At 45.0% G+C, this 23,567-nt stretch overlaps 1 protein-coding gene across 2 annotated transcripts in view; it reads left to right on the forward strand.

The window, feature by feature from the left end:
* Positions 1-21,885, forward strand: part of akap12b (A kinase (PRKA) anchor protein 12b) — a 32,898-nt gene extending 11,013 nt beyond the window's left edge. The window contains exons 2-4 of one of the 2 annotated variants that reach the window (XM_037448943.2): positions 3,268-3,343; positions 16,073-20,260; positions 21,009-21,885. In XM_037448943.2, the coding sequence (XP_037304840.2) occupies positions 3,268-3,343; positions 16,073-20,256 (4,260 nt within the window). In that variant the 3' untranslated portion in view covers positions 20,257-20,260; positions 21,009-21,885. Of the gene's footprint in view, positions 1-3,267; positions 3,344-12,090; positions 12,348-16,072; positions 20,261-21,008 lie in introns of those variants that run through there. The other variant, XM_037448944.2, reaches the window with a different exon arrangement.
* Positions 21,886-23,567: the final 1,682 nt, after the last annotated feature.

Here is a 23,567-nt window from a genome sequence, read left to right on the forward strand (position 1 = left end):
TGAGAGAAAAGATTACAAGGAAAGAAGAAAAATCCTTCTGCTGCTTAGTTTTATACAACAAATGAGATTTTGCGTACTCTGTAAAAACACTCCGTTATAAACCTTGAACTTTCATCACCTTCTATGAAGGTGGAGGATTATTCTTTATTTTTTTATTGTTACTATGAATAGATCCTAACCAACAATGCCTGGATCTGCCTCTTCACTTTCCTGTCTGTGTCTCTGAAGCCCGTTGGTTCCTGTGGAAGATCTTTGGCATGAATTGATAACTATTTTCAGTCGCCGAACAATACACAAGTATTTGGAACGGCCTCAAAATAAACTACTGTGCTGAAGCTCATCACGGTGAAAGAACACGTCAGCCACTGCAACAATGTGGCTCATTGATGTGTTTGAGGGCAACAATGGAGCTCAACGGCCCTGAAGAGTAAGCTGAATCAGGCTTTGAATCAATTCACGGTGGCCTTCAGGTCTTCTCTAGCAATTCAGTGACTAAAAGAAGATGAAAGAATATCCCCAGCCTTATTCTCTGATTCTCTGAAGGATTTATGCTGTTTCTTTACCTGTCTGCCGCGCATTGTCATTAGACAAGTGGTGTTACATCTGAATGGTGACACAGCAATTACCGTAAGCGCCACACAAGTCTGCTGGCAGACAGATACCAAGTGCCTAATGGATGTGTAAACACTCAGTGAAAGAGGCTGCAAAGAGGGAGGAGGGGAGGAGGGGGGGGGGGGGGAGATAAAATCATCCATTGCGACTATCTGGCCTCTTGTGATAAATGAAGACGAAAGCCGAGAACAAATAAAAAGGGGTTGAAACCGGTTTGAAGAGAGGCGGGAGGTGTAAACAGATACCGGATCCTTCAGTGCTACCTGTTTATTGAATAACAGATGTAATGTATACACATCCACAGAGTTTACCTCCTGCTCACGAGGAAGGTATTTATCTCTCCTGTAATTCTGCGGGATACGGCTGCTTGAATACCAGACAGAAGACAAAACAATGTGGGTTTTTTTTCACCCTGCTGTTGTTTTGTCGAACAGATGTTTTTGTTTTGTGACCAGCAGGTCTAAGTCTGTTCTTAGGTCTTTGTGGCAAACCATGTTGACCAAGCAGACGTTTAAAAAAAAAAATACTGGCAGCAACGGGGAACTTGCATAAGGAATTCAGAGCAGCTCTGTCAACGCACTACTTATCAGTTCTTGGGTCAGTTTAGTTTCAGAAAAACTGCAATTCTCATACCAACACAGCATGTCAAGCTGAAGCAGGGCGGGACTCATCCGTTGACAGGAAGAAGTCTGATTGTAGGGAGGTCGAAAAACTTCTCACTTGCTCTGGTGCCTCAGTTAACATTGGAAACACAGGTTTATGATTGACAATGTTTATTATCAAAACTATGGTCCCATTTAGAGTAAGAAACACCATAAAGTGTGCTTTAGGGCGGGTTTACTGTGATTGACAGGTTGAAGCCGCTGCAGGAGCCGGGGTCTCTGCTTCAATCCTCAGCAAGCCAAATATGCAAAAAGTCATGATGACGAAGGCCCTCATCCATGATTGTTTTATTACTATTAAAGTAAACAAAGCAACGGGTCTATGCCGTCGACAGAGATGAGAAGCAATTGCCGCCATGACGGGATTTTTGTTTTATTTCCAAGTGACCTCAACTGAGACAAGTCATCAGACTTCTCGTGCCCAGCGTTGGGTGTGACCGCCCTGGATGCCGAGTTTGACTCGAAGCCCTCTCTGCCGGGCCTCTGCTTGACCCTAGTCTGGCTGCGGTGAGAAACTACCAGGGGCATTTTTGACCGGCAGAAAAGGGAGTGGCATTTTGACGGGGATAGAAGGGGCTTATGAGGTAACTTCGGGACAGAGGTGGTCAAAAGGTGACCATCCGGGGGAGGTGGGCTGTCGGCAAAGAATGCTGGGAATGCCAGTCATGAGGTGGACTAGGGTTGGGCGGGGTGGATGCAGGCCTGGAGGTCACTAAAACACAATCTGATCCGAGGTCCCGGTGGCTTTAAAAGGAGAAACATTACGGCAACATTTCTAAACATTTTAACCAATGAGTTTTTGTTAATTTCAATATGTGAGAGAATCTGTTCCGGCTTCAAATATATTCCTTGTACAGAGGTTCCTGTTAAACAAAATCAATTTGCAAGTACTCCTTACATACAGATCTCACATTTTTCATAAATAACATACTCATGCATGTGTTATTCGTTTTCATGAAATGTCAAAATTAAAGGCAGATGGAAATGATCTAATGCTGCAAAATTGGTGGAACAGTCCAGAACTATAATGTGATCTAAAAATTGAGTTTCTGGAGCACTTGGAAGGGATCGAACGGGGGTAAAGGGCGCGGTTGTATTATGTTTTCACAGTTAAAGTGTCTGACCACATCTCTCCTCTGGTTTGGCATAATAGAAGCCATTGCAAACAAAATCAGCCATCCGCACATCCAATGAAACTGTAGCTGCCCCCCCCAGCTCTCCACCTGATGACCAGTCCTCCCCCCTTTTCCACAAAGCAGCTCTCACCTTCATTTTCTCATCTCATAGTCCGTTCCTCCCGGCCCGTCCCGGGCAGAGCCTCCTCTGCGGTGTCATCTTTCAGGGCTTTCCTGAAGGAGCTTGGGCTGATGGGAGTGGAGCCCGCGTTGTCCATTAGTGGGATTAGCAGCTCTGTGGGGAGGCTCTGGTTCCATCTCCCCCGACCCGGACGGACAAAGCTCCGACCCGCCTGCCATTGTGCGGCTGTCAGTCGGAGCGGGTCGCTACCAGAAAGAGGATCCAGATCGGACCGATATGGTGCTGTGAGCCAGACGCTGTGTTATTTACTTGTTAACACACCATTCCTATAATGGAAAAATGACTCTGTACTTTTTGATTGTTATTCTTATAATTATTATTTTTGCGGTGATACATGACTCAGTCTATTGAGGGATTTGTGTGTAGCGCATTTTCAGAATTGACTCTCCCCGTCCCGCCTGCCTCCAAACACTCTTCACCCGTCCACGAATGGCAAAAATGCCAAAAGTTGATCTTAAATGAAAGGGATGCGAATCTCATTGCCAGCATTATGAAAGCACTCCTGCAGGCTGCTTCACTGATAAAACGCCTCAGCTGTGTACTGGCTTATGAAAGTGGTAAAGATTGTATAATGAAAATAAAATCACTAATTCAGCCCTGTTTTTGTTATTGAGCTTTTTCTCTAAAGTTTGTATTTAACTAACCTCTCTAACTGGTTCTTCTGTGTCTTTTTCAGCTTTTGGAAAAAAATGGACAAATCTCCAGCATGTCCAGTCTGAACGGACACTCGGAGGACAACACGCTGGCAGAAGGTGTGTGTTTACGTTTGTATCTGTTCAGTCAATACGGTTTATTTACAGTGTGGGACTTTGGCTGAAGTTCCTGTGGTTGCTGTGCCAAGTGATGCTTGTGTGCGTTTGTGTCTGGGATTTTGTACTGTTTCTTCTTCAGAAGGTAAGACTGCTTATGTGGGTTGGGTTGTCTGTGTGTGTGTGTGTGTGTGTGTGTGTGTGTGTGTGTGTGTGTGTGTGTGTGTGTGTGTGTGTGTGTGTGTGTGTGTGTGTGTGTGTGTGTGTGTGTGTGTGTGTGTGTGTGTGTGTGTGTGTATCTGTGTGCGTCAGTGTGTGTGTGCACAGATTCTTGTCTGCAGTTGACTTGATGGCTTTGCAAGATTTACTTGATCCTCAACTAATCCCTTTGTCAACACCTGGGGAACACCTACATGGGCCTTTCGCCCACACACACACACACACACACACACACACACACACACACACACATACACATTCACTATTCCTAAACCCGTCGAGGGATTGCATGTAAATTTCTGCTTGATACACAAACCCTTTTTTGTAAGGTGCTTGACCTCAGTACAGATGTAAAAATACTCGTATCATATCCATGTGTGGGAACTGTTTCAGAAATATAACTTTGAAACTGTCGTTGAAAAGTATTAAATACCTCGTTTTTGATCTTTGAACCTGCCAAACTTTTGAAAAGCGTCCTTGAAATATATCTTTAGTAGAAGCAATTGCGTAAGCGATGGGCTATCGGCCCGATGGCGGATGAGCCTGCGGATGTTCCTCGGGCTCCAGTGTAGCCAATGAATATCCGGGCCATGACTTCCTTTTCCATCTGCCGTTGTTTACGGGTCCGATTTGCAACTAAAGCTGTGTGACTGGAGTCGGAGGGATGAGAGGCGACGTGCACGACCGGATTGTTTCACAAAGTAGCCAGTTTACAAGCACATTTTGAACTCAACAAAAATTGAACTCTTTTGCCAGACGATAAGTCGTGGATTCCCAGATCGCGTTGCGCACAGATGTGTTTTTCCTCTTCCTTAAACACATATTCTGAACGCGGATGCAAACTCTGTTAATCTGTTAACACATAAGTTAGCTCCAGGTGTCTTTTGGAGAAGACTTAAGTTTTTAGTCTTGTGGAAGATACTCCAAGAACACAATGACATTTTTTGATTAGCACCAGGTGATAACCATTAACCCGTCTTTAATTGGCCATTCATTTAATATGTGAACCACTCTGCTCTGTCCATCTACCGCAGCACCCTCCAATCTCCAGAGCTACGTTTGTTTGTGTTCTTTGCCATTTCTATAGTGTGTCCCTCCATCTGGGAGGGCTGCAGGGGCCTGCACACCCTCCTTAAATATTTAGCAGGCCGCGACCTTGGCCCCGCACAAAGCAACCTGTGCATTTCATAATATGTTATGGCCCAGGGGAAGGGGTAACCCTACACTACTTAAAACACAGTGATATGTCACATACCACTCCATCAAATAACCTATTTAATAACCTATTTAATGAAGCGATTCTGTTGGTTTATAGAGTAACCCAACACCGCCTTTAGAGCAGTTACAGAGCGTACGAGTCTATGTGAAATAACAGTCATTTGGTTGTTGAAATTGTTGCTTCTGTGGACATTTACTGCGTGTTAATTTGTAACATAAAAAAAGATATAGAAGTTTCACTTCTGTAAGGAGTCAGGAAAACCCTTTTGAGTGAATTATGCAGACCCTTTGATGCCATGTCCACAAAAACCAAAACCAACTTCTTCTTGTCTTAAAAACACACTACAAATGAACCAGCCAGTTCCCTCACCCAACCAGCAGGACTGAAAACCCTAGACAAACAAGAGAAAACCGCTGAAGTTATGAAAAGCATTTCAAGGCTGGAGATTAAATGAGAGCAGGGGAGTGGAAGGAAGGGAGATGCACTTTAGGGAGAGAAGATAGTGAAGCAGAAGGTACGGAAAGGTTTCACATCCCAGCACTTCTCTACCTCTTGTGCAAGCTGATAAAGACAGCGATGCATTGTGGGGGACAGGAAGAGAAGGGGAATCTCGCTGATAACAACGAAAAACATCAAAAGACTGCACATCAAAAGACTGACGCATGAGCAAACACGCGCACACACGCACACGCATGCACAAGGATACACAAATGCTCGACCGTAATCGTCCTCTATCAGGTATACCAGTGTTTTTTCAGTGTGAGGACACCCCGATGGCGAACCCTCAAACACACAACGCCATGGATAACATCGCAGTCTGGCTTTAAGACAACATGAGACACCTACATCGCTTTCTTAGAAGATCTATAACTGTATTTTTTTAATATTTTAATTAGTGAGTAAAAAATTCTGGATAAACATAATATTGGACACGTCTGCAGACTTCAACGGACGTTCGCTTGTCAAATACGTAAGTACATACGTATGTAAGAAAGTTACACGGATAGTGTGGCGATACGTTGTCCAGAGGGCCCCCCAGGAGTCACTCCCTAATGTGAATTTAAACACAGAATGTGCTGGCCTTCAGTTTTGCATGAAAATTGTGAACAATTTGGCTCGGACACCGTTGGAAAATCATTCTTTAATTCTTCTTCCACCTTCTCGGAGTCCCGGGTGGGCTGAGAAGTCCCAGGCTGGAGAGCTCAGGGTCAGGAATGCAGCGTTCACACCGAGTTATTAGACAGAGAGGAACGGAATAAATATTAGATGGAAGCAGAGTTTAGAAGCAAAATGTTCCTTTCGCTAAAGAGCAGACGGAGGCCACCGAAGTGCAAGAAGGTGTAAAAATAGAAGGTAAAGCCGGTTAACTCACATTTGTCCATGAATGATGCAGCCGCCCTTAGCATCGGCCAACAATAAAGTGCATCGTCATCGAACCTCTCTGTGCAACTATCATTTTTGAGTTCATCAGAAAATCCTTTGTTATCAAGGAAACCACAGTAACCTCATCAGCAACAGTGGCATTTGTTGTGGTGCTGTTTCATGTCGACGTGCATACCTAAGCTTGCGTTTGTGTTTGGGGCTGCTAGTATTTTGGGGCGTGGGCGCATGAGGCGCAGTGGGAGCCCAAAGTCAGTAAATGACATCACCGCTGATGTCATTTACTGGCCGGAGCGCTGACGGTCCCTCCCAGATGGCTTACAGGCGTTTGAGAGAGGACAGATGAAGTTTCGTGGAAGACTTGGAAGGGAATGCTGACTGTGTTTGTGTGTTCTTGTGTTCACTGCAGTTGGTGTTTGTGTGTAGCGACGCTGTGCATCCCTTATTGTTCCAACCCTGCATCTCTGCTTAGTTCGGCTCACTTAGGCGACCAGAAGGGTGCATATTAAATCAGTCTGTTGAATTTATTCATTAATATGTTTCCACGAGTCAGAATTGCGAGTTGTTGGTCCAACAAAAGAATAATGAACAGCTGTTGCTTGCTTTTCTTTCGCTCAGTCGTTGCTTTAACACATTGCTTTATCAAATAAAACTTCTTTGCTGTGTTTCTCTGTAAGATTATCCTTGTTTTTGTCATTTTATGGGCTAATTATTAATATAAATGGTAGACTTACTCAGGCTCGTGGGAGATTTGTAGCCATGTTTCCAAAATGTTTATCATGCCTGTGGAAGTGACCCCTCCCTTCACGGTCTGGTCTCTGCCAATAAGGCCGTTCAGTCATCATAATGCAATCCAGCCCTCCGGGATTGTTCCTTTTTTTCCTTTTGGATGACAGCTTTCCTGTTAAGATGTTCGTGTGCATCTTTTTCTACTGTAGTCAAACTACTGGGAGGAATTATTCCATCCTTGGTTTGTACTGTATTTGTGCAGATGCTGATCCATCTGAAGGATTTGCCCCCCTCAGAGGATCGTGTTAAGGAGGCAGAGTTTTACGTTGGAGTGCTTAAAAGGTCCTCAGTCCCTCAAGATTCATCATTGTCCAGTCCATAGATCATTAATGTTCATCAGTGCCACATATTTTATTCAGTCCTTTGTTATGAAGAGACAGCTTGAAGGATACACTTCAGGGCGAGAGGGGATAGAAGAACTCTATTAGAAAGCTGTGATTTGTCGGCTTTCCCTCTTTCTCAAACACAATGGGCAGCTAATTGTCAATATATCTATTGTATTGTCTACCGAGACATCACACAGTAACTCCCCCTTTGTCTCGGTTTGGGTTCATGTCTCGTCTTATTTTGTAGTTTCATGCGTTGGATTCACTTCCTGCCTTCCTGTGATTGTCTGCCATGTCCATGATTGTTTCCACCTGTGTCCAATCACCTGCACCTCCCCTGTGCATTTAAGCCCTGTGTGTCTCTTGTCCCATTGTAGTCTGTAGTCTTCATGTCATTCCTGAATCTTGTTCGTGTGGTCCTGGTCAGCTGTTTTCCATGTCTGCGTTCCCACCGCTGGCATTTTAGTTTTCTTGAATTTTGACATTTTTTTGTTGGTGTAAACTCTGCGTTTGAGTCCTGCTTCCTGCCGCTGCCTGCACCCACCGTTTGCCTCGCACCACACCAAAGCTACACCTCCCCTTGAACTTACCCTGCATAAGTAGAATTCACTTATTGTTGTAGCTTGTATTGTTAAACTCTTACAGCCTAATAACGTATATAGCATTATGTATTGTGTGTTTGGACAGAGCCGTGTCGCCAACATCAATTGTACTGTTGGGTCTGGACACACAAGAAAAGCCTGTACCTTCGGTAGATTAAACTTGGGCACAGAGCTGCTTTGAGCTAAATGCTAATGTCAGAAAGCGAATATGTCTTATAAAAATCATTTAAGATAATGACACTAACCTCAACAGTCTTTGAAGTGTTGACGAGGGCGTCCCAGGTACATGTTAAAATGACAGTAATAAGTTCAGACTCTGACCAGAGCTCCCAGACCCCCCAGGACCCTCACGTCTCCAAAGGCTCTCCTCCCTCATCTTTCCTGGCATCAGGGAACCTAATCTCCCTCCTTAAAACCCAACCTCCCCCAGGCACATGTTGGATTGAGAGAATCAACAAGGAATGTGACTGACCCCCCCTTTCTCTTCCACCTTTCATGGCGTTATGGCCCCGGTTTCAGTGCTGCACGTATCCATACGCTGTAATAACTCAGTGTCACCTTGCAAATAATGATCAAATCTTCTTTAAATAAGTGCCAAGAACGTGTCAGCAAAGCTTCTCTGATGCAAAAACTACGTCTAATCTTCTTGGTCCCGGATACTCGACACGTCGGTGATGTCTTGAGTTACCCTCGTTTGTTTGTAGAAAAATATCTCAAAATAAGTCAAATTGTTGTGGAAACAAGTGGAATGGCTCAATCCATTTGGTTATCTCCACTGACCTTTGCGAGGAAAAAAAATTATTTAGACAGATTGACTTGTTAGGATTACCATTTTTTGAGTTCAGATGAAGGACTCATTAATGGACCTCTGCCAATTGCTAAACGGAGCCATACAAAGGGCCGAGGAGAGGAAGATGGATACGAGCAATTGTTCTCATGCAGCACAGCTGGGGACGGAGTGGGAAGCCTCTTCTTTGGCTCACAGAGCAGATGAGCCTGTTCCATCTATTTATTAAACACTGCCATCAGCAGCACCTCTGATAATACACCATCCTCTGAAACGCCCATTTGTCTGGATCTCATCGAAGCATCATGTTGACCAGCTTTCGTCCCTTTGATGCCACACCCGTTTGTAAATGAGGATCATCCCCAAAGCGGCTTCTTTAGATCAACACTTCTTCATTTTCGCAACTCAGTCTGCACTGGAGGACGAGACTATGCATAAACAACAACAACTTGCAGCGTAAATATTTCAGCAATGCGAGTAGAACAGACGGTAAAACTTGCTAGACGTCCCCCTACTACTCTTCACTTTTTCGTGGCACCCAGAATGGACCGACAGTCACAGAAGCACGCGTACGTGATCTCCAGTTTATTTGTTTCTGGTTGCGTGCAAGATAAGATTGACTTCACAGAACCACAATGTTCTCCCTCTATGCTGAAAGCTCTAAACAACGTTCTCCATTGTTTTCCAGCAAATCTAAACAAAGGGGTCGCGAAATTCTCACACTTAAGACGTCACATCTACGGGGTTCATCTCGGCGCGCTGCATGAAGTTATGTGCAGAAATAACGTCAGCGAGTAAAAAGACGGAAGGGCGGTTGGAGAGAGCGTGCGGAGTACAGGAGGAAGTGAAGATCGAGGAAACGGGCGCGAAGGAAGTGATGATGTCAAGAAATGACTGCGTTTCCTGCCCGACATTCTTGTCCGTCCCTGCGGCCCCTGCACAGGGGTCCGGATGGAGCCTCTCGAGAGGATGGAAGAGACACGGACGGGGGGGGGGGGGGGGGACGTGGTGGAGAAGGATTAAATGCGAACCGTGTGGATTTCGGAGGTAAAGACAACGTTGCGAAAGGAGCAATGGAGAACAACGGAGGAGAAATAAAGGATCTCTCTGATCTCGCTCAGTTTCACACACTCGCGGGCCCTCGTTTCCCTTTCCTCCAATTATTTCAACATCGTCCTATCCAGTTCTTGGTGGAGTAGGAGGCGTTTTCTTCTTTGCTGTCCGATGATGTCATTTACTTCTTTACAGGCTGCAAAAAGCTCCTCCGCCCAGCGCCCCAACCCCCACCCGCCAGACCCCTGAAGACCCCTCCTCAAACATTCCTGAGCTCAGGCACGCTTTTGATTTGCAGAGATATGAAGGGCGTCGCCGTCTCAGACGCGGCACTGTTTTCTCCGGACTTGATTGGGGATTTAATACAATATACACTTTCATTCATTTATTGTTGTGATTGAAATATAATAGAATTAAATTAGCTTTTATCTTGATACACTGTCCTTTTTATTTCCTCTTAAGTTGCTTTTAAGGTTTATAATTTTTTATGTATCATCTGATTTCAGTTCATAAATAAAGTCATATGATGTCACATTGAGTGAAATACCTTTCTATGGGTATTTGGGCTGTTGATCAAACAAAAAACAAGACTTGTCACATTTTGGCTGTGGGCCATTTTAACAAAAGTTATTTGCAGTTGGTTGAGTTTGAAATAAAGGTTTAAACGGTGTTTGGCTGCAGATGGGTTTTTAATTATCCTGGTCATAGCGGGTTTGTAAGGCTTGATTGGTTAACCAAATTAGGGGGAAAAACTAAGTGGTTTATAGTATTTGGTGAACAGAAAGACGTATTTGTTAGCAGAATAAAGTCAGAGCTGGTTATTCATCTCGTTGGATTTTTTGAAAATAAAGATTTTAAATAAAATGCCAGACATTTCTTCCAACTCCACAATGAACCATATGCACGTTTTTCCCATAGAGCTGATTGTAGCCTGAAGCTCTGCCTAAATTAAAATATTTCGCTATGTGTGGAAGTCCGGGAATGTGACTGATGTGTGTGTGAGTCATTTGAAGGAAGTTGGGAGTGAAAGGAAGAGCCGACGCAACAGAGGTACTCTCATCAACCCCTGAATTCCCTTCGGTGTGACTCACTGTTCACTCAGCATAATATAGACTACAGTCAAATGTAATGGTACAAATAGTGAAAAGCCCACCGGATGAGTCATTTGAACAACAGAAAGCCTCCCTGGTGATCAAATGAAAGGCTCCTTCATGATATACTCTCAGCCTGCCTCAGAATGCTTGTCCTCTTTGCAAAAGAAAAGTAAAAGTTGTCTGTAATAATAATTAAGATTCCCCACATGATCCTGGAACTTTATACTGAAAATATGATGTCATTAGAGCTGTAGCTCTTGTTTTTCCTCCCCCCTTCAACTCCTCAGAATCCATGATGTAAAAAAAGACTTCCAGGAACACATGAACTAAGAAAATGATTTAAAAATAAAAAATAGTGTACAGTCTGCTGGGTGTCCCATCAATAATCAATCATTTGCAGCTAGTAGTTGCCTAATTACTGCATTATACATGTGTAAATGCTTTATATACAGTATAGGGCGGCAGTCGGTATTGGTTTCTGCTGTTATCACCAGTTTGGGAGCCTTCTGGATGGAATTCACACATTCCTCTCGGACAATGCTGAAGTGTGACAGATCTGATTGTCCTGGTATTTACCTGAGGATTTATCTGCATTCCTTCTACCCCCCCCCCCCCCCCCCCCCCCCCCCCGACCCCCCCCAACACACACCTCCTCCAACAAAAGTTCAACGTGTCTGCCTTGGCGTAATTGAGAGGAGCCTATTAACATTCAGATGGGCCAGGCAGCTACTCAATGGCACCCCCGTCCATGTTTCGTTTTAAATCATTTGGGATTGGTCTGAGAAAAAAAAAAAAATCAAATACCAGTAACCCGCTGAAATCCCCTCTGGTTTTCCTCCATCAACATTCCTACACATGACCAGGGACATGAGCCATGAGATGTGGGGGAGACACATGGGGGGGGGGGGGAGTACGAGGGACCGGGTGTGGTGGCTGTTCTGTGAGAAACTGCCCTTTGAGGACAGACTGGGTTTAAGACCAGGAGGAGAGCGTAGAAACAATGTGCATGAATTGGATTTGTACGAAATTGCTTCAGGAATCAAAGGAAGTGGGCTATGTGGGACTTTGGAGGCAAATACTTCCTAAAGAAAACACACGTTGAGCTCCAGTCATCCGGGCTGGACAGTGAGGTCTGAGGGGAGTCAGAGGGGGTGTAAAGGAGGAGGAGGAGGAGGAGGAGGAGGGTGCTCATTCAGAACAGCTGAAGAAAGGAGGGGGAGGAGGGAGAGGGAGGCGGGGGTGGTCCCTAACATGACATGTGTGTCAGCCTGTTGAAATGTGTGTGGATTCCTCTCCTCTGTTCATACTGGCTGAGAAGCGCTGCAGGAGAGACAGGAACACACAGCTTCTGTCCCCAGACAGAGTCAAGCAGTGAAGAAGGAGCAGACCTTATTGAATTAACCCAGTGTGCACCAAAGTGAAGGAAGACGAGAGAGGGACCGATTTTAGATTTTTTTTTTTATATCTGTTTTTTACGAAGATTTTGAAGGAAGAATTTTTGATCTATTACCAAATGCTTGGAACAATAACTCTAACGGGTAAGACATATTTTTTCAATGGGGTCTCATTAATTAAAAATGAACAATTTAAGGGGTTCTCTAACTGTGATAAAACAATTGACTTCCATACGTTGAAGGGCAAATTTGATTTGTTTTGTATTCAGGATGTACCTGAAACAGAAACCGTTGGTTTCTCTCCACACGAGTGAGAATAGCGGAGAGTATTGTTGTGCTGAGGGTGTGGTTAGTTAGCATTGGGTTTGTAAAGGTTCTGGCTCGGTGGGTGATGGTTTGGATTTGGCCACTGCAGAGCCTCCTCATGTAGAAAGTTAAATAATGTTTTGATGCTGTAGTTTTCTGATTTGAAACTCTTTGAAAAGTGCATCATCAAGTGTTCTTACATCAATCGTGTGAATCCACAGTAGCATGTGCAAGAAAACATCCCTTACAGTAAAATCCTGTTTATCCACTGTATTTAACATCTCCGGTCAAAGCCAACCATAAAGTGTCCTGAACTGTGAAGGATTCATCCTCTACTACCACCCGACCTCTTCACGTGGGAATAACTCTCACACATGGACAGCTGCCTGAAATAAACATGTGAAGAGGCCTTCATAGAAACATTTGCAAAGTCTGCGTTTAGCTCACAGCACTGTGAGTCTGAGCCAGCTGCCTCTGTCCCGTCCCATGTGAAGCGTTTCATTAGAGAGTGAGATCCTAATTTCCCGTGGGGTTATTCTGCAGCTTAGCCACAAAGGGCAAGGAGGGAGGAAAAGGGGTGGAGTATGAAATTAATTGCATGCCAGGACCAATTCTTCTTAAGTTCATAATTGGGAGTGATGGTTTAGCAGAGCTGTAATGTTTTGCTTTGTGGTGACCTGAGGTTTCGGTTCCTGCACAGAAATGGAAAAGCAAAGCAACGATGTGTATCTGTGTTTACGGTTCAGACTGCTCCTTGATTAGATAAATTGCGCTACAGTGGGTGCCGTTAGTGCTGGTGATGGTCGGGGGGGTCCTGCGGAGCCCTGGAGAGGCTTCGACCACACCTTTTGATGCAGACAGGGAGCGCTTGTTTGGTGTCTGTGGTGGGGGAGAGGGGGGGGGGGTGGGTGGGGAGTCCCCTTGCCCTCTTTTTAACTGACTTCTTTTGTTTAAAGGGCTTCTCCTCCAGACTGATAATTACCACCACGATTTACATATATTTGGCAAGTTTGCAAATAGTGTCTTGGAAGAATAGCTCCTATTCAGCTTCCCAACACCCCCCTCCCTCCTCCACCCTAACCCCACCCCACCCCCCAGACAACACACAAACACACACTAGTGCTGAAACAGCCACAACATAAACATGATCTGATCTCACTGGAGGAGAGTTTAATTGTTTTTTTTTTGGAGGGGAGGTGGGTGCGGCGGTGCTGATATTTGATATGAGAGCATCACCTTACCAAATGCTCCGACTCGCACACAAACAAAGTATTTCAGCTAAGAATGTGTGTGTGTGCCAGACATATGTCACACCCTCTAAAGTGAGTACTGGCTTTTGGCCCAAGGGCAGAGACCCTACCCCCTTAACGGCATCTCTTAACTGTCCCGTCCTGGCCCCCTGTGGCCTCACCCCTTACACCCACATTCTTTCTGGTAGTCGCTATTCAAAACACTCAAGCGTTCTCCACCACACATTAACTTCCTCCAACCACAAACCAAATCATTGAAGGATGTTAACAGTTGTGTGACTGTAAAAGAATAATAAAAAAAAAAAGATCAAAAAGACGGGAGACATGCCAGCAGTCTGTTAAATCAACATGGTCCCTGTTTTATTATCCATGTAGATACACACAGCCTCGTCTGGCTCTCAAACAGTTGGAATCCTCCTACACAAACACACACACACACACACTCATTCAAAAGGTCTTTGCTGCATCGAACCTCGTTTGCTTTCAGCTTAGAGGAGCTGGCTTTAACATGCATTGCTGTTTTTGCATAATTGAGCTGAATTTTCCATTGTATTCAGGTTTCACAGACACAAACGTGAACCCTTTTTGTGTCTTCTTTTGTTCTTCTGGTTATGGCTTTTTGCTGTGTGATGGAACCCTGAAAATAAGACCTATGTGATAGAGACTGGGAGAGAATGTTGTAGTTTATAAATCACCCAGGCCTTTTATGTTGATATTAACACTATTTTGATTAAGTCAGCAAACTTCTCCCAAGCTGCAGCATGTCTTTATAATAGGAAAGTGGACCACCCCCCCCCTTCCTTTATTTTCGGGGGCCAGAGAGGGTCAGAATGCTATTGTGTTTGCTTGAGTGTGAGTGTGAGTGTGGGATGGGGGTGGGTCCCCGTCCATCCTGCTGTTGTGGAATTTGGGTCAAGGAGATTGGGACATTTTTTTTTATTTTAAGGAGGGATGGCAGTAGTAGAGGCGTTTATTGTATTGGTTGGAATCTTAGATGGGCACAGTCAAACCAAATGAAAATAATAACATTCCTGAAGTCCCCTGGTATTTAAATTCTGATTGCGTTCATCTTTAAATACATTTCCCAAACATAGCTTACATTCCACCTAGGTCGAATCTATGAATAGGATATGGGCGTGCCCTCACTAATAACATCAGGGTATGAAAGAATGTGTTTAGTATATTGTGCACATTTAGTGTGAAACACTGATTTTTGCTAATTTCTAAAAATAATATATATTCTTTTTTAATTTAAAGCTAAAATATTCTAGGAATGCAGTGCTACCGAGTGAAACATATAATTTACGAAAAGGATGTGGACAGATGTGGGCACATAGTTTAACATTTTTGTGTGGGTCAAAACACAAGATTCATCTTTCCCAGATCTATATAAATACTGTATACAATTTTCATAGCAGGTCGCAGCAAATCATGTTAAAGATGTGAAATGGTATCCAACACCTTGTTTGGAACCTAGTATTATTCTAAAGGAGGAACTTCTCACAGTTCTGTGTGAAAGCTGATATCTTGGAATTAAAGGTCCTGGGAATTTGTTCTGAGAGTCCGGGGGTATCAGATGTGAGGTTTTCCTGTAGTGGGATCTGAGGAGAAAGGCATAGAAAAAAAGAAAAAAGCTTTGAACACTGGCAGGTCATAATCCCCCTACGCCTTCCTCTGTCAAAACACGGACACACATGTCAGGCAGACGTTGTGTGTATGTGTCTGTGGTATGAGATATGAGATGTATAAGTATTGTACCTGGGAATTAACCACAGTAATGGTGGCTGCCAGATGTTCTAACGGGTCTGCTCCCATGTTTTGGTTCAATAGTTCACAAATGTCCTAAAGCAATTCTCTCATTGTGTAACCGTTTCTATATAACTCCCTTTGGGGATTTTTTTTTTTGGTTCAATGCCTCAACTATTATTTTTTGGCACTTTTTTCAAGCACACTTATTAGCTTGGCTGAATAAATTGTCCTTAATCAATTTAGTGCTCAAATGCTTGTTAAATCTTCTTAGGGGGTTAAGATCATAACAAATCCTTTCTACAAAACGTTTTTGATTAAATGCAGATGGCAATGAACCCCCCCCTTGAGTTGATGGAGTCCCCCTCCATTAGTAATCGCATCGTTTCTTCATTAAACACAGATTGAGATCCTAATCATTACCCAAATATGATAACTTGTAAGTTACAAATCCCAGCTCGGCTCAAAAAATGTTCATGTGAACAGAATGTGAATACGGTGATGTTTCACAGTAGGAGCTGTGAGAGGAGGAAGTAAAGCTAAAGTGAGTTTTCTTTGTCTTTTCAGTTGGCCAGCCTGATGGTGTGGCTCAGAAGGAGGAGGTTCCTGAGATCATGGACACCATCCAGGGCGACATGGCCCCTGAAGTAAACAGCGAAAAAGTGGAGAAAGAGTCTCCTGATGCTAATGACATCTCAGCTGTTGAGGAGAAAGCAGCGGAGGAAAAACCCCAAGAGGCCAACGAAGTAGGCTTCAAGAAGATCTTTCGCTTTGTGGGCTTTAAGTTCACGCTGAAAAAGGACAAAAGTGAGGAGAAAGATCCTGTTAAGCTATTGACCGTCAAAGATAAGGAAGAAGGAGAGGTGGATGCTGTGACTGATGAACCTACGAAGGAGGAAGAGGCTGCCCCTGCCGAGGAGAAGAGCTCAACTGAGGAAAAGGAGGCTGCTGCAGAGGCACCTACTGATGAGGCCGAAGCCATCGAGGCGGACAAAGCTGAAACCACTGACGCACCAGCTGAAAACACAGCTGCTGAGGCTACTGATGAAGGAGCTGAAAAGGAAGGAGCTGAAAAGGAAGGAGAGACCACCATGTCCCCCTTCAGGAAGCTTTTCAGTGGAGGACTATTCTCTAATCTGAGAAAGAAGGCCAGCATCAAGAAAACAAAAGAAGAGGAAGACAAGGTGGCCGCTGTTGAGGAAGAGACAGCTAAGACAGAAGAAACTGCTGCTGCTGCTGTGGAAGAAAAGGAGGAGAAAGACAACGTTGAACAACAAACTACCGAGGAGACACCAGCCACTCCCGAGGAGGTGAAATCAGCGAGTACCCCAGAGCCCGAGGTCGCTGTTGAGGCCCCTGCTGCTGCACCTTCTGAGGAGACCAAACCAGAAGAGGAAAAAGCACAACCGAGTGCAGAAGAAGAGAAGGTCCCCGCAGAGGTGACTAATGAGGCTGAGCTGCTATCATCACAGGAGAAGGCCAAGCCCCAGGGAAGCCCCCTGAAAAAGCTTTTCGCTGGAGCTGGCTTAAAGAAGCTCTCAACTAAGAAACAGAAAGCCAAGAAAGACACTGAGACAAAGCTCACTGCTGAACCCGCGGCTGAGCAGCTTCAATCCTCCACTGAGTCGGCAGAGGATCAAAAAAACGACAGTGGGCCCGCATCTCCTGAGGAGGTGGGACAGGAAGTTATTGCTGTGGAGGTGACCCAGAATGAGTCCAGCCAAGAGACCGATGGGGAAGTTGCCCCTGATGGAGAGAAGAAAAAAGACGGCATCGTTGCCTGGTCCTCCTTCAAGAAACTGGTCACACCCAAGAAGCGTGTCAAACGGTCTTCTGAAAGTGAAGATGAAGCTGCAGCTGAAAAAACAGCTAAGTCGGCCACTCTGTCCTCTTCTGAGAGTGCCCCGTTAGCAGATAAGAGTGTTGAGGAGGAGGCAGAGGAGGAGAAGCCAGCCGAGGACGAACCAAAGACTGAAAACACTGAGAAACTGGCCAGCAGCACCGAGGAGCCCAAAAAGAAAATGGACACCTCTGTCTCCTGGGAGGCTCTCATGTGTATGGGTGGACCCAAAAAGAGGACGAGGAAGACGTCCGATTCGGACGATGAAGAGACCAAGGTCGAAGAGGAATCGGTGGCAGCAGCGTTGGAAGGGGAGCAGGTGAGAAAAACCGAGGCTGCCATTGTCAGTTCCCAAACCACAGAGAGTGACGGAGAAGTTGGTTCTTCCACTGAACCTTTGAGCCCATCTCCTGAGAGGGAGTCCACCTGGGACACACTGAAACGCATGGTTATGCCAAAGAATAAGGCCAAAGGTGAGGAAAAGCTGGAGGACAGTACAGAACAAGTCCAGTCAGACAGCGAGGCACCAAAAGATGAGTCGTCATTCTCTTTGAGGAAGCTCTTCCCCGGACGCAAAAAGAAGAAGGCTGAGAAACAAGCATCCACCGAACAGAGTGAGGAGGACTCTGACACCCCAGCTGTAGTTCCTCTATCAGAGTATGAAGACCAGGTCGAACCAGCTCAACAGGTCATCCAAGAAAAACCCGCTGAAGTCCACGTTGACGTTTCCACCGAAGATAGATCTCCTTCATGGATCCCAGCAGCCGCAGAAGACGGGGACGATAAACACGAGCAGCTCAGTGACATCCCGGAGGAGGCGGAGAATGCTGCCACGCCAAAGTCAGTCGACATCGATACCGCAGAGGAAGAAACTGAGGACAAGGATAATCTGCCTCTTGAAGTCCCCAAACGCACAGGGCGCAGACTGTCCACGGCCGAGGTAACCTCTTTTGCTCCAGCTCCATCTGCAGAAACTACTCTTGTTCCTAAAGGACCCAAGGCGGAGAGCGCAGAGGAGGAGATGGAGGGCTTACAAGCGGAAATCAGTCAAATCCCCCCCCAGACAAGTGTGACCGTTGAAGACGTACCAGTGGAAGTAGGCTCTGAGCAAACAGAGTACGAACCACCGACTGAAAATGCAAAGTCGAAGACCCACACCATCCTGGAGCCACACGCTCACAATGACGCCATGGCTATCTGCACCGGCCTCGGGACCAAGGAGATTGCCAAAGTAGCTTTTCAAAAGCCTGTGATGCCTGGTGTGGAGGCCGTGGCTGTGATCAATGATGGCTTAACCACAGAGTTGTCACTGGAAGATAAGCCAGCAATTGCACAGGAAGCCATCTCTAGAGAAATTTCCATCTGCAATGCCCAACTGCACCAAGTGGACACCACCGAGCTTGAGCCTGTCGTTGCAGGTTCAGATGACCTGATAGCCATTCAAGCTGCTGAGAGCCATGAACCCGAGATTGAGATGGCTGTGAGTGTCAGCACCGTTCAGGGGGAGTTTGAAATCATTCAGCCTCCCACCGTGAACGAGAACCTCCCAGAGGAGGTCATCAGAGGAGATCCCATCACACCAACATTCGAAGCAGCCATTTGCACGCAGAGCATACAAGTCGCTGAGCCATCTGTAGAAACCAAGGAAGTGAAAATGGTTGTGGAGCACCTTGCTGCAACAGAACAGAATACTGTAAAGGAGGAAGTCCAGTGTGTGAGTGCAGAGGTAGTCTCCACCATAGATGCAACGGAGATCTGTGTCACAAACGAGACTGAGCAAACCATTTCTGTGGTCGAACCAAGTGACGTTGTTGTTATCTCCCAAACGGTAGTCCTTGCGGCGCCTGTCGGTGCGGCGGCATCAGACCTGGTTGCCCTGGAAAACACATCAGAGGCCGTCGGTGAAGAACCCGTCCAGGTGCAGCAGACCCGGGAGGAGGTTGAAGCACAAGCGACTGTGGAGGCGAAGTCCGAGATCGGCGCAGTCACTGAGCAGCCCGGCCAGGATGTGGAGGAAACCGTGGCGGAAGTGGAGCCGGCGGGTGAGATCGAGGCTCAGAGCATCGCCATTGCCCAGGCTGTCATTCAGGATGCCGTGGATAAAGTTTCAGAAGATGCCCCTGAGCCCGAGCCCGAGCAAGCCACTTCTACACCAGTCCAGGCTGTAGCAACAATAGAGGAAGAGATGGAGACCAGCCCGGTTATCTCTGACACCCCGGTTGCGGTTGTCTGCGGAAAACCAGCATCAAAGTCACCTCAGCTGCTCCAAGTTGCCATGGAGGTCATCGACCAAGTCGCAGTCGAGGTCGTCACGGAGAGCCTCGACGCCTCTGTGGAGGAGAAGAAACCAGCCGAAGGGTTGCTGAAAGCGGTGGAGATAAAAGCAAGTGAGGAAAATGTAGTAGAGGAAGAAGTCGTAGAGATAAAAGCAGAGAATCAGGCAGGTGAGGAGAAGGAACAAGTCGACGAGGAACAGAGCAAAGAAGAAGCAGAGGTTGACGAAGCAAGTGTAGAAAAAGGAGCCGAAGTGGAGGAACAACAGTTGGAGGAATCAAAGTCAGAGGCCCCTTCAGAGAAGAACGAAGTGCTTGCGATTCACATGCCGGTCCAAGTGGTACTGCAGACGGCGCAGGTGTTTGAGGAGCCGTCAGTGGAGGAAGATGTTGCCCAAGGGTTCGATTGCAACGGCTCTTTGGCTGAAGACACCGACGTGAAGAGCACCGCGACTCAAAGCAAACTCCCAACACTGTCAGAAGAACCCCAGGCCGCCCCGGGCCAAGACACAGAGGCAGAGGCACCAGAAACACCGTCGGGAAAGTGCGCAGAAGTGATGGCGCAGGTGATCGAGGTGATTGAGGAGGCTGTGAAGGAGATCGAGCCTGTTTCCACGGAGATCACAGCAGCATCATGAGCAGGTGAGACCGGTCTTACAACCTTGATGGGGATTTTTTTTTTTAAATTAATATGTAGTTTTAATTCAATGAATTGTGTTTAGTATTTCAGTAAAAAAAAAGCTAGGAATGGAACAGTAAACGAAGGTTGTTATTTTCAAATTCCTTTGTTGGCCTATCAAACCATCTCAGGGGCTTTTTTCGAGACATCAATGGGCCCCACTTTTATTAGGGAGCAGGGGAGGGGCTTTGCCCACTGAACAGATGAAAAAGCCTTTGTTCAGGGTATGCGTAACCAGGGGACCTTTGATATCAAAGTAGGAATGCCACCGTTGACCCCTTTTTTTGCAGTCTGGGGTCTTAAAGGGAAGCGCTGTGTGAGGGGCAGATGAACTTGTGCTGAAAGACTGATAATGAATCCTCCCTCCCTCCCTCCTTCCATCACAGGCTGCGTACGCCATCAGGAAACCACACCTTTGTTAAATTTAAATTACGAAGCCTCACAGGAGCTTAAGTGGGCTTTTTCCGTTGTTTTGATTGAAATATATCTTGACTATGTGACGTTTAGTGAACTTTAATGTGCAGCAATGTTTTCTGATCCAACTAATGTGGAGGAGGTGGAAACTGTTTGTCGCAGTAATAATATGCGTATGGTTGTTTCCACCAGGTTAGGAAAAACATCCTGCTGATGTCACAAAGATTTTTTCCAAATATTATTTCAATCTCAGATCCTAATGCCTTTTTTTTCCTCTATTATTTCTCTCCACCACAGCTGAAGACACAAGACTGATGGTTGGGAGACACACTGCACCAGGAGGTGAGCGACGAGGGAGAGGGAGCGAGGCGGCTCTGTGGTAACACACTGAGACTAGGTTCTGCCCACAAAGACTGAGTGACTCTACCTCCCCTTCCACCTGTACTCCGTCAACACAACGTGACGTCACACCGCCGAATCCACATCCACCCACTCCCTCTCATTCACACACACACACACACACACACACACACACACACTTAAGCGTCCCATCTGGCTCATTATCAATTAGATGTTTGCCCCTTTCCACAGTCCTTCCTGCATATGAGTCTGCCACCTGGTCGAGTGTGTGTCTGTTCTCACGTAGGTGCGAGTGTGTTTGTCTGTGTTTAGCAGGGAGAGTGAGATGGGGTCAGAAGGTGAAGAGATGGAGGATTATTATCTTGTATATTGTATTTATATTTGAGTTATCTTTCATTCTTCAGTAAGTCTTTATTTTGTTCATTTTTAATTTTTTTTGGACATTGTTGCCTTGATGTGTTTTTTTTTTTTATTCCCACCCTAAGCTGTGATACATCGGGTTTCCTTTTGAGCAACATGATTACAGTAAACGTGATGGCTGCTGCAACAGAACCAACGTGAGACTGTGCATGTAAGTCGGCGGTGTATCGCAGCTTCTACTCGTCATAGCCAATGATTATTTCAAGACTCTGTAGCAACTATAACTAAACCATGGTACAAGTGTGATTCCACTGACAGTTAGCGATGACACTGACTGCAGAGGGGAGAGAGTATAATGAGAGTCAACAACAAGTGTTATTGACACATTGCTTTGCCACAATATGTTTTCACTCTGCACCACAACAAAATATTTAATAAGCTTCGTGTAGATAAGTGCCTGAGAAACTGTGAAAAAAAACATTGTTACACTGCTTTGTTACACATTGTTTCATGTAATAATACAATAAAATACTATTTTAACACCCTGATTTGATCATGCGGCGGAGGTATTTGGTAAACAGTGATATTCAAAAGAAGCCATTTTGGGTAGAGACGTACACGAAATAAACAATTACAAAGCCTATTAAGCTTTTTCACAGGCCATGTTTCCGAGGGAATGTGTTACATACTGTATGTGTTTTTTACATTTAACACCTTCCTCATTCAACTATATTTATAGTTCCTGACAGTATGTTGATGCCCTCTGTCTCCCACAAAAAGTACTGCATTCAGTTGTAATTTTCTCATCTTGGCTTCAACTGGGTGATGAAGTATGTACATGTTCAATCACGTCTTATGGTACCTGCTCCTATGTTGTGTTCTTCGCTCAGCATGATTGCTCGGGTTCATTAAACTGGTTGGGTCTTCAGAGAGGCACAGACACAGACTGCGTTGTACCAGAAGTAAACATAGAGTCTCTTTTGACCTTAATTTAAAATCCAAATCAAGTTAAGCTCAATCAAGGAGTCATGGTCTTTCCATTGCTCACAGAATCAGACATGAGCTGCATCCAATTAAATCCCCAAGCATTGACTCAGCTGCTTTAAGTCACACATCAAACCTAAGTCACAAGAGCTCATTTTGCAAGTTCACTGGTAAAGTGGGGGATGAATATCGGAAAACACAGTCATCCCGTTTAACCACCAAAGCTAATGTGATAGTGATGTGACTGGTTTTATCTTTACTACCAAATTTGGAAAACTTGCACTGCGTTTCTTCAGGATTCTTTCAAATGAAACGAGTGTTTCTGTGACAGATCGAGCAGCTGTAGATGCCCGCATTTCACTCAGCTTTAAGACCAAACAAGAGAAAGACCAGGAAGTGTGGACCACGGTTAGGTCACCACTTCCCTTTACGCTGACTCAAGGTTAATTCACGCTTTATGTCAAATATGTGATTAAAGACTTTTGCAATTGTTGAATAATGTAAAGCATTTAGATGGGGAACGCGCCCACGTCTGCCTGCTTTTTGTAACACACTTAACTGTGAACCTGTTAACATTTGTACAGATTGTATACCTACTGTATGTACCTAAAATCATATTGTTGTGATATTAACTAATAACCTGCAGACATTTAACATATTACTCATGTAGCATGGTCCTAATTGTATTTTATATTTTCCAATCTGTTAATAGTAAGGATAGAGAAACTTGTCTATATTTCATTCAATAAAGGTAGAGAAAATTGGTATGTGCCTTGTGTTTATCTTTTTGAAAAATACACCATCAATAGACATTAATAACCACTGGAAAACGAAATTCCGGTAGATAACTTAATGCTAACACACGGCTTTTAGCATATAGACACAGTTGTAGGAAATGGTTTATAACATCTTGTGAGGCTTTCATAAGTGGAGCCTGAATGAACAATGAATCACAATAAAGTTTTTAAAAAAACAGGTGTAACAATAGGAAATATATCTTTATAAGGAGGTTGCAATCTTAAACATATTAAATTGTATTATGGTGTGCAATAACCATGAATGAATGGATGAACAAGAACTCATGAAAAATCAATTTTGTTGAGGAAATGATGAGTCAAAAGCCCCCACAATTATAAAAAAACATGTCTTTAT

This window comes from Pungitius pungitius, chromosome 20, assembly GCF_949316345.1.
Source record: "Pungitius pungitius chromosome 20, fPunPun2.1, whole genome shotgun sequence".
In the NCBI taxonomy this organism is placed as follows: domain Eukaryota; kingdom Metazoa; phylum Chordata; class Actinopteri; order Perciformes; family Gasterosteidae; genus Pungitius; species Pungitius pungitius.